The sequence below is a fragment of the Dunckerocampus dactyliophorus genome, chromosome 5, assembly GCF_027744805.1.
Source record: "Dunckerocampus dactyliophorus isolate RoL2022-P2 chromosome 5, RoL_Ddac_1.1, whole genome shotgun sequence".
NCBI classification, from domain to species: Eukaryota; Metazoa; Chordata; class Actinopteri; order Syngnathiformes; family Syngnathidae; genus Dunckerocampus; species Dunckerocampus dactyliophorus.
In genome coordinates, this window is record NC_072823.1 from 16,853,635 (window position 1) to 16,865,758 (window position 12,124).

The 12,124-nt window shown below is 38.2% G+C and overlaps 1 protein-coding gene across 1 annotated transcript in view; it reads right to left on the minus strand.

Moving 5' to 3' along the window:
* Nucleotides 1-318: 318 nt before the first annotated feature.
* LOC129181648 (hepatocyte growth factor) overlaps nucleotides 319-12,124 on the minus strand; it is a 31,747-nt gene continuing 19,941 nt past the window's right edge. The window contains exons 11-18 of the mRNA XM_054777107.1: nucleotides 11,308-11,438; nucleotides 9,249-9,278; nucleotides 6,375-6,480; nucleotides 6,065-6,139; nucleotides 5,832-5,975; nucleotides 4,953-5,059; nucleotides 2,920-3,062; nucleotides 319-2,520 (exon numbers count right to left, since the gene is read on the minus strand). Of these exons, the coding sequence (XP_054633082.1) occupies nucleotides 2,335-2,520; nucleotides 2,920-3,062; nucleotides 4,953-5,059; nucleotides 5,832-5,975; nucleotides 6,065-6,139; nucleotides 6,375-6,480; nucleotides 9,249-9,278; nucleotides 11,308-11,438 (922 nt within the window). The 3' untranslated portion in view covers nucleotides 319-2,334. The remainder of the gene's footprint in view (nucleotides 2,521-2,919; nucleotides 3,063-4,952; nucleotides 5,060-5,831; nucleotides 5,976-6,064; nucleotides 6,140-6,374; nucleotides 6,481-9,248; nucleotides 9,279-11,307; nucleotides 11,439-12,124) is intronic.

A 12,124-nucleotide genomic window follows, 5' to 3' on the forward strand; every position in this document is an offset into this window, starting at 1 on the left:
TTCATACCTGCTCACCTTTAAGAAAATAATTTTCTCATCACAGCAGATTCATGTCATTTTGAGGATTAAAAAAATGCAGTGCTAAACTATTCGCTGTCTAATCTATAGTGTTGTTTGTGTCTTCCTGCTTTCAAGATGACACCAAGTTTGGGTAAATGTAAATGTGCAAGTATGTAATTGAGAAAGCATGCTTAAATTAGCAGTACATACTCTATGGTACTGTGGCGCCATCTGCTGGTAGGAGGCGAGAACACCAACTTCATCGAAGAAAATGAATGGCTAAGACAGGAAAATAGATTTAAGAAAACATTTAATATGTTAAAATAATTCAAATAACGTCCAGAGTGGCTTCATACATGTAGCATATTGGAATACAATTATTTCATAGTGAATGCGCTTATACACAACAAATTGAACAACAACGTACGAATCTGTAGAGGAGAGCAGCAACACATACGTTCTCCTCTTTCAGTGTTTAGTTTTGGTACATTAAAAAAAAATGGTATAGCATATAGTGATGGTCATAATAGTCGATTCATTGCTTGTGTTTATTTGAGGCAAAATTGAGTGCAGTACTTGGTTGCAACCAGCAGAGGTGCTGTTGATTCAGCCTCCAAACAGCATCGGTACAACACACGCACTGAAATAGGAGTTCAGAACACTCACCGATTCTCTCAAACCATCAAAGAGAACAGTCACACACTTAATTGAGTGTTATTATGGCTAATTGCGAACACATACACAAAATGCTTTTGTTAGGACGCCCATACAAGCTAAATCACCATACATTTCGACAGATACAGTATATATACAGTACACATTAATATACAGTCAGTGGGTTGGAATTGACATGAGGTTTATAGGCATTTTTTTTATACAATATAAGAGAAAACTAGAATGTAAATTCATGAATACTCGCTTCAACTACAACATTCATTTATCTCGCCATACGTAGATCTATAAGACCCAACATAGAGTGCCATAATACACTCGTTAAATAATTATATACACTTAAAAGCCCTGCCTCCGACACGTGGATGTACTCTACAGAGGGCGCTGCCGAACCAAAACAGTTTGGTGTTCAAAAGTTTCAAGTAATGCCAGGAATCCAAAGTATTCTCACATAACACAACTTCATCGCTACATAGCACGATTTATTTAACTTACAGTACCAGTGGTCATGCTGCATTAAGGGCAGGGGGAGGTATTTTATAGTTAATACAGAATGTGGTTCAATTACAATAATCATGACTAAGTGTCTAATAGTGCAAGCCCGAGCTAAGAGCTTAGTCGGCAAGACGGGCACGTTGACATGTTTTCAGTGACCTATGGGGCTGCCGAACACGAAATGCAAAGGTGACATGACCAGGAAAAAAGAACCCAAGCAATTGTGTTGATGTACAAATATACTGTTGCAGCTTCTAGTTCAAATTTTGTCAGTGTCATTTATGTCATTGCTGTTGGAAGGGGAATTGGAATTTAAGTCGCTGATGTGCCAACGTTTTTTTAATTGAAAAAAAAGGGAAGACATTCAGTCCCTCAAACTTTGAGTTTTGCTAACTTTGCTGCTTCAGCATATTACCAAGGAATTAGGACTTTTTTTCTGATAATCGTAAGACTTTATTCTCATAGTCATGAACTTTCCAGTGAAATATTCTCATAAATGTAACTTTTCTTGATAATATTGTGATTTTGTTTCTAAAAAAAAAAAAAAAAGGAATGTATTCCGGTAAAATTCCTTTTAAATACTTTATTCTTGCAATGAGCCCCTCAAGTTTCACCCCCTCAAAATTACTGTATTTAAATTAATTATTTCATGTTTCTTCAATTAATTTTTAAAAAGTATTTAACTCTTTAAAATAAAGTTTTTAATTCTTTAATTGATTGCTCTATATTAAGACTTTCTCATGAAACTTTTCTCAAAAAAATTATTATTTTTTTTTTTAGAATTACACCTATTTTCTGCAAAAATATAACTTTAATCTTGTAATATTGCTATTTTGCAGCAAAAGTTACTGAAGCATCAAAGGGAGTAAAAAGTAAGTCCTTGCCACTGCACTGTACGATTATTATTATTGTTATATTTTTTATCTTAGCCTGATTCGGGCAGCATCTTGTCCTTACTAGCTGTGTTGATAAACACCTGGACAGCTGTGTATTTTTGGTAATTACCATCATGTGCTCTCACGAGTGTGACATCTGTTCATGGTGTGTTTAAATCTAACATTTTACTTACTCATCTACTAAGAAGCAATCCTAAAAGCGGATGAGTCCTCCTGAGTTTTGCTGCAGTTGCTGGTACAATGTTAGTTTAATCCCCTGGTTTGCTGTGTGTTAGTCCGTGCTGAGCTCCGGCTCAGGGTAGTGTTTGAAGACTTTGTAGATCCATTGTGTGTAGAAGGGAACGTTGATGAAGATGCCTGGTCTGTTGGCACGAGCGCACCCTCTGCCGTGGATGCTCACGCCAATAATAACCTTGATCTCGCCATCCTGACACACCAGAGGGCCACCATAATCCCTCTGCAGGGGAGGAAATACATAACACATGGGCGCTTTAGAAATGGCTAACATCATCAAGGTTTCTTTTTCTTATTCAAAGAAAGCAAAACGTGTTTTTGTTGTTGTCTTCGCAGCAGCAATCATCCACAGCGTTGCGGCCGGAGCGCGACTCTTCAAGAACGCGCAAAACCACAAAAACCAAGACTTAGGTTGCTGATGAAATGTAGTGTAACGCTCTCCAGCTGCTCTACTTTGCATCCAACCCCACAGTAAGCCCACAAATTCAAAGAACATTTACTTAAGATTTAAGATCTTTGGCAGCAAAGCGTTGAACCGAGAGTGCAACGCCATTCATCAATTCACACAAAGAAGAATTCAAACTTGGATTTGGATCTGCATCGAGAGGAGCTTTGTATTTACCTCACACACGCCCTCGTTCCTCCTGCCTCCTGCACAGATTTTGGAGTTGGTGATGTGCAGGCTTCCCCTGTGCAACTCTCTGCACTTTTCATTGCTCACAATGGGCAGGCTGACTGCTTTTAGGACATCATCGTGACCTGTACCTGCATGGCAAAGTTCATGGTACAACTTTATAAGTAACCTGCACAATCTAATAAGCTCCAATACAACAGCTACATCAACAATTTAGCCTTTATGTTAATAATGCTCAGTACTATCATGGCGGTATTCATCTAACAACGAGTTTATATTGCGGTTATAGTGGCGTAGAACTGACAATGTAAGAAAGCCCATGTTGAATATTCCTCTTACTGTATATAACAAAATAAGACATAAGAAGCAGCTCAGCAGCACAGTTCAACACCACTGCAAACTACAACCACAATAGTAAAACCAAATGAATACCGCTTTGTAAAAATTGTACATAAAAATACAATAACTGCAAAATACAACAGTTAGAAATGACAAATGACTCCTATTGCACCACATTGTTACACTGCCTTATCCATTTCCTATGCATTTAAAATTGGCAAAGAGTACATTTGGAATACAGGAAAGGAACAAATGTATTGTAATCAATGTGAAACAGAGAGGGGGTAAGATTTAATAAGCTTTGCTCCTTCCGAATTGAATTGCATGCTATGAATTGCACTATGTGATGTATTCCAATGTAACTTGTATGCATGTTCAAAATAAAATCAACCATTACAAATGATAGAATGTTAATAGGCCTACTGCCAATCGATTTGTGTATTATTATTTTTTTTTTTTACAAAGGCAAACAATAACCATACTACAGTTAAAGCCACAGATTAAAATGATGTTTACGTATTACTGCATTATCACTATAATTATCATCTTCTTCTTATTATTATTATTACTATTATTATTTATAACATAAAGTAATTTATTATTATTCTGTTACATTACATTCTGAACATTTTTAGCGTAATTAACCCATGTGCATCATGGCAAGCCACATCTCTGTTATGACGGCAGGTTTCAGGAACAGTGAGGCGTCTCCGTAGCGTCACAACAGTCTGACGCTCTTTGATAACTTCATTCTGACCTGAACACATCAACAGAAGTGCAGTTCCAACACCATATATGGTATGTATCTCCAACCAACAAACATCTCTAGTCCTTGGAATGGCACTTCCTCATATTTACTAGACGACTGTGAGTTCAATTCATTGAATATCACAATGTTGTTATTTTGTGTGCATGTGTGGTCTAAATAAACAGAAAGACAAAGACAAACAATAAGTGGATATAGTGTGGAAGTATAATTTGCTGCATTTAAGTATGATTGGAAATCCCAGAAAAAAACATGTACACTCAAAACGTGGCGGTGTCTTTAAATGCAACCCGTCATTCCTCATAACACGGTTAAAGTGTGATTAAAATGTTCCGCTAATATTAAAGAGACTAGTGTTGGACAAATAGACGTGTGGTTTCTTTTAGCTTGATTAAAATTTTCAGTTCATTTGGAGCTGCTAATATATACATTTCATGTCCTGCCATTTATCTTTCTGTTCATAAAATAAAGTAAAAAATGGTATATTCCACACATGGTTTCAAATGGTGATTAATCATGATTAATTAATTTGAAAATTGTGATTAATTTGATGAAAATGTGTAATCATTTGACAGCCCTAATTATTATGTATAACAGTTGTATTATGTATTATGCATTTTTTCCTTTTTTTTATTTTAAATTGACTCAATTATGTAATGAATTACATGCACACAGAGTGACATCATGACAGGTAGACCGACAAATGATGGCATACACATGAGTGAATGATATATAATGAAACAACGCAGGACATAAACACAAACAGAAGTCACTGAACAGTAGAAGAATGCACGCTGGCCGAGGTAATAATCATTTTTTCACAGTTACGTTATTGGACATTTTATAACTACTACTAAGTATTCCGAACAGTACAAACAGAAGGCTTGCAAAATGTAAAAGAGAGAATGTAAAATACCTTTGGTCTCTCCCCATCCATACATTTTACATATGGTACCCTCTGGGATGGAACAACCATCTACAGGCAGCTGAATGGTATGGATGTTGTCTGCAGGGAGGGCAGGCCTGCAAATATTTGGTTCCCAAAATATGAATAATCATCACTGTGCATAATCAATTACATAAGATGTATATATAAGATATAATTACATACACTAGGTTCTCTACTTACGAACATCCGATTTGCGAACATTCGGAGATACGAACGTAAGCTGACTGGTCTATATTTTCATGTATTTTGTCGAGTATCAACGACGCTCTACAGTGCTGCCGTATCATCTACGAGGAGAAGAAAAGGAAGACCATACAAACTTCCAATGAAAGCTTCTTCAAACGTAGATCTGCTACTCCTGCACAGTCGTCACCAACTGACTCGCCACCAATGCCTACGCCTTCATCTGCACCTTCGTCGCCAATTCCTTCCACTTCAGTAGTTTCCCCTGAACTACCTCTTTTAGAAGAGTCTACCGACGACGACGATTTGTCCTTTTTTCCATAACTCCTCCTCCTCCTCCTTCTCCTCTTCCACCACAACGACGTATGCTCGGCCACTCCTCTTCAAAGGTAAATAACATTTATCATTACGTATTATTATATCATTTTTATTATTGTTTTTTCATTAATTATCCTCGTTTAATATTACTACTACATCCAAACTCATATTTACATACATACACATATACTGTATATGTATACACGTACATGTAGTACCTACAGTATATCATTGGTAATATTACCTTTTGTTCACCTTACGAACAAATCGACTTGCGAACGGCCGTCTGGAACCAATAGTGTTCGTAAGTAGAGAACCTAGTGTATTTGACACCCAAGTACTCACTTGGAGAGCCTTATGAGGGCCAAACTGGAACCTTCTGGGCCACATATCACCTGCGCTATGCTGACTTCCTGTCTTGTTGACCAATCAGACTCTTCAATATTTGATACTCCCAGCCATACTCGATACCCACTCAGGTCTGGAACACTGGAAACAAAGTGATAGAGTTATGTGATAATATAGATCTACACACAGGAACAGGTAAAACATTTGACAAGACGATAAAAACGGCATACCATGAGGAAAAGCACTGTCTGTCTGTGAGTACCCACTCCTCTCGTATTAGTGAACCCCCACACCAGTGTAATGACCTGGAAAGGACACACACAACACACTGACATTGTACAGTATTGAGTAGCCATCTATGTTAAAGCCACCAATTAATGCCTGTAATATTTACAGCGGCAGCACAGGATAGAGCAGATTATTAATTACAAAATCTAATAAGCTGCTGTGTGTGCTCAAAGGCAGCCGAGACCATCCCGTCCGCCCCCGATACTTCAGTAGCTGTGGAAAATGTGCAGCATATTAAATACACTGCTGTACCCTTTTTGTATGCTGACCATCCAGCTGCCGTCAGATACGCTCACCGGACCTCCTCCAACGATCCTGGTCCTCTTATGGACAAAACAACCCACAGAGGACAGTTCCCCTGGAAGCGCACAAAACACACACACACACACACTTAAATTTCAATGGATTTACTGTGAGTAGCATTTCACTTGAAGTCAGACAAAAACATGCTTTGTGACAATAGAGAGAGGCATACATTTATCTCCATTACAGGTCTGACCTGCGGGTCATTTGTGGCCTGCAGCTAATTTTTTTACTGGCCCAAGCCAGTATAAACATAACCTTTACCCTTATGACATCCTAGGGACATTTTGTGCTGTTCATTTAGTTTCTATTTTCAAGCCATTTTGGCTGTGCTGAATTTAGGTTGGATTTGCCATAAGCTATTCAGTTGTAAAACAATTCAAAATGTTTGTCTCTGTTCCTTAAATTAGCTTAAAATGTCAAAGCTACACAACAACCAACACAAAGAAATCTCTCTAAATCTCTCTAAAAATGCCATTTTTTACGCTAAATGTATCTTAACATTTAGTTTGGACTACTGGCTTTCGATTCTAAATTTGTCCACCAGATGGAACTACTTTTTCCCATTCAAAGCATGCAGAGAAATGTTTCCTGTTTCCTGCAAGGTTGCCTTGCCACTGAAATTATACTTATGTTTCACTGCAGGTGTTGGATAATGTGCATGTGTATGTTGTTGCAAATATGTTTTTGTAAATGTACGGCCCACCAAAAAATATAATTAATATGCGATTGGCTCCAGATCGTGATGAGTGAATTTCCGCAAAGTAGGATTTCTTATTTATAAATGAAATATTTTTGTAGTTAGAGCATAGAAAACCCGCTGATGACCTTCTAAATACCGGTTTTTAACATAACAAGGCCTATAGACATGAAATAACACCCCTATACCCACATAATAAGAGAAAATAAGACATATAAGGAATAAATAAGACATAATATAGACTCACACGTTAGCATTGGAAGAGTTCCTTGTTGTTCTTTTTTTTACTTCTGGTTTCTGTGCAGTACTTCCTGCATGGCTATTGTCTTACCAATGAACAGTAACATTACTGACACCAAGTGACCAGTGAAGAATATTACATTTCGCAACGTCGTTGGCCGCGTCTTCTGAATGCCTTTTATTTGTATTTTAGTTGATTTAGACATTTTTATGCTTGAAAATTCTTAATTTAGGCCAAAAATAAATACAATTTTAGTCAACATGTGTCATATATATTTTTATATAATGTATATATATATTTTTTACTCATGATCGCAAAGTAGCGAGGAATTGCTATATATAATCTTTTTAAGAGTAGTTTTTCTGAACCCCTTACTCTTACCAAACAAAAAAAAATGTAAAAACATTTTAGAAAACATACATAAAGTACCATAATTTGCAGTTTGACTGTGCTGGACCAAGTGATGAGTAAAGTCGCTCCCTCGCTATATCATGTTTTTTCAGAAATTGATTAATTAATTAATAAATGATCGCTGTTTCGTGGTTGACTATGGTCTATTACTAGTCAAAACATATTGAAATACATGATAGGTAGTATTCTGGTCACTAGGCGGCAGTGATGATGCAAAAAAAATGAGACATTACATTACATAACCTTAAAACTGCATGAAGACATGTCAGCCATGGCATGTCCAATATGATAGAGCAAAAAAAAAGTTCTCCTCCCATCCTGTGTGGATGTGGTAAGTTTTTGGCTTCTTTAGTTTAGAAGAAATAAATTTGAGTGTAACTGGTTCGCTTGCTAGCTTGTTAGCTTGCTAGCTAGCAGCCATCTCGAGTCCCTGCAGCATAAGAGTTGCAATGCGGTGTAAAAAATTAATAATAGGAGTGTAAAGGTGATGATAGTGGTGTTATTTCATGTGTACAGGGCTCTAATAATGTCAACAACCATCCATACAGCCATCTATTTTCTATGCCGCTTATCCTCATTAGGGTTGCAGGTATGCTGGAGCCTATCCCAGGTGCCTTCGGGCAAGAGGCAGGGTACACCCCGGACTGGTCGCCAACCGGGTACATATAGACAAACAACCATTCACACTCACATTCATACCTATGGACAATTTATAGTCTCCAATTAACCTAACATGCATGTTTTTGGAATGTGGGAGGAATGTTGAAAAACGTATTGAGAAAATCATAAACAGATCTCTACTATAGTTTTCTATTCTCTAACTACAAAAATATTCCATTTATTCAAACTCAATCCTATATTCCGAAAATGTGTTTAACGTAGTCGGGTCTGGAACCAATTAACCGCTATAAACAAGAGACAACTGTACTTGAAATTGAAATTGAAATGTTTTAAAATCAATAAATGTATTGACAGTTATATGCCTTTGTGCTAGGCAAATCCATACTGTTTTGAATTGATTGCAAAATAAAGTATGTTATCTACTTATTTGTGCATTCAAGTAGAAATCCCTCCGTGTGGGTGTGTGTGTGTGTGTGTGTGTCCAACTGAGCTGTGAAGGGGTTAAGCTCATTATTCACTATGAAAATCATTGAACATAAAACATAACCAGTTATGTTAACAAGGTCATTAGTTAAGGCAATTATTGAGTGCCTTTACAGATCCCATTAATAAAAAATTAAGTCATATTTCAGAGGCATGACTGGTTCATCTCTCCTAGAAGGGGTTATCCTCACAAGGACAGGGTGTATAGACACACAATGTAATCATAACACTACTGCTTGCTCATAGGATGTTCCACATGGCAACACGTAAAACAGATTAGTGCTTGTCTCGGATGCCATTAAATCCGAATCAGCAGCAGGGCCATTTGTAAGCGAAGACAGACTGATGAGCTGACTGTGATACTCACCCACTGGAATGATGCTCTGGGAAGCATTACCTGCACAAAGGAGAGGAGACAAACGAGGGGGTCAGCCTTTATTAACGGATACAAATAAGAGAGGAAGACCCCACACCAGAGAGGGAAATTTACTGTGGGTCAAATGCCACAGCCACCAGTGACCTTCAATTTGTCATGTCCCATTAGTCTGTAGTCACAAACAACTTACAGGACCATGCGTCTGCAGTGGTACAATTTGGAGTACAACCACTGTTTTCTGGGAGGAAAAAAGCCTCAAAAAACAAACAGCATGTAGCTGAAAGCATAACGGTTCATGACTAGTGTAGTGTACCATTATCTGTGGCTGACTTATTTTTACACTTGTATGACAGTTCCAATGTCATGTAAAACATTGATTAATAAAGGTTTTATTGCAGTGAAAGTAACTTAAACGTTGGGCAAGTCATCAAACAACCGAGGCGTTGCGATGACATTTTTGTAAACATACAGTGGAACCAGGGTTTTTGATTTCAATGACAATTATTGCCACAATATGTATCGATTATTGTATGGCAAAACAGTGCACCTCACAAACTAGTCGAGTACGAAACGAAATGGTGACTCGGTCTCTGTAAACAATGGATAGCGGATCTTTTAGAATTGGGACACTATCGACAGATTCCAGCCAGGGATCCTTATAATAATCTTTATTTTGTGTGTGGGGGTGGTTTTATTTGTTCATAGAAACCACACAGGGCATTGAACAACTCTGTATCTTTCTTCTTACTTCCTCCTTTCAAGCACTGTGATGTGCACTGATGAGGTGCACTGTGTTTTTCGGAGTGTTAGAGGAATCTGTGCTTTTTTAAATTTATGACGGCTATAAAAAAAAAAAGGAAGAGCCAGAAGTTTGATAAGGAAGTTGAAAAACACTACTGAATTCAAAAGACAACTCACAGCAAAGTACTAAGGTAGCATCTGTTACAATAGGATTGTAATGTAATGTTTTTTTCGTTAACACATGGTGCAGGGGGAATTATTTAATGGAGACACATTACAGATAGTGAGTTGGGCCAGTGTCTGTAATGATTGTACCTGCTGCTGAAGTTCACAATAAAGTTCAAGTGAGCAGGTAAACAGCTCTAACCGTCCACTCTTTAAAGCTACATTTGTAACGGACTAGAGTGGCTCTTCCATCTACTCCTCCCACCACTCATCTCTGTGTTTGCTCGTCTTCAATATAGGCAAAAGCCATGTTAAATATTCATTCATCCATTTTATTTCTCATTTATATGTAGTTCACTTTCTTTTCTGCATGTAAAACTATAATTATTCATTCATTAGTTTTCTATTCTGTCCTCACTAGGGTTGCGGGGGTATGCTGGAGCCTATGCTGATTTTGGATGAGAGGCGGGGTACACCCTGGACTGGTTGCCAGCCAATCACAGGGCACATATAGACAACCATTCACACTAACATTTCTGGACAATTTAGGGTTTCCAGTTAACCTAACATGCATATTTTTGGAATGTGGGAGGAAGCCAGAGTACCCGAATAAAACCCCCCCACACACACGGGGGGAGAACATGCCAACTCCACACAGAGATGCCCAAACGGAGATTCAAACCCAGATCTTCCATATCTCCGGAGTGTGTGACCAATATGCTAACCACTAAGCAACCGTTCAGCTCTGGATGTAGTGTTTAGGTTTAATGACAAAAAACAAAGTTCCAGTGTAATAGCGATTATTGCCATCCACCAGTCAGTTATGGACAACATACAGAACAACATTATTTTGTCTTTTTCATCTGCGATTTTGTCTTAAATCAATTTTTCTGTAAATGGGTTTTGAAAAAGTAGTGTTGTCTTATATTTATATTTATATTATGATTCAATTATATGTATTTATGTCTGTATTTAACATTATAAATGAAAAACTAGTTCGAAAATCCGATATATAAAAAAGTAGAGGGAAGCTGCATACAAATAAACAGTAAAATGCCTGTAAACACCTCCTTGGAGGAGGTAAAATGACACATTGTTATGGTAAGTTGAGCGTGTCTATGAAGGTATTAAAGTGTGCACTCACATGGTTTGACATGACAGTAGTCCCAGCGTATAGCAGAATTGTTGGTGTAGCACCACGGTCCATGTTTGTCCTTATCAGGGTTTCTGCAGTAGTTCCTCTCTAGGCTTGAAACCACCAGGCCCCTCTCGCCACTATCAAGCACACAAAACACGATCATAAGTCAACAGTGAACTCAAAAACAAACCCAATATGTAAGAAAGACAGATTTCCTGGTGATTGAACTTCCAGTAAGAGCTGAACACATTCATGTAGATAGGATCTGGACAGTGGAAGTACACAGCTGTGTAGGTCATCCCTCCTTTGAGAGCAGATAAGGTCTGCAGAGGAATTACTCACTCAGACCATATAAACACCCACCTATTCTCTTAACACATGATTCTGCCTCACACTCAAGTCCTACAATGAGGAGATGTGAGGTAGCAAATCACAGCGGTTCACGCTTGTATTTGTTGTATTTCAAGCAAGCGAGCTTAACAGCCAATTCTCCCGCTGACTCCCTAACCCTGACCCTCGACCTCTCCAGACGGGAACCAAGCGGTGCAGCTGATTGGCTTTGAAGTGCTCCTACAAAGAAAGGGTTTCAGGTCAGAGGTGAGGAGTGAAGTGGAACCCTCCCCGCCCACCAAGTCAGGTTATCACCGGGAGTCATTCTTGCTGAGTTAGGTCATCTGCAGGGGAAAAGCTTTGTGGGCCTTTTGTAGTTCTGAAGAGCGTATAGGTGCTTCTCACTGATCCGCTGACATTGGGACCCCCTCGAAAACAAGATGCTGCATCTCAAGGGGCTATCCCAAATAAATGAACATTTCTAAGGTCACTG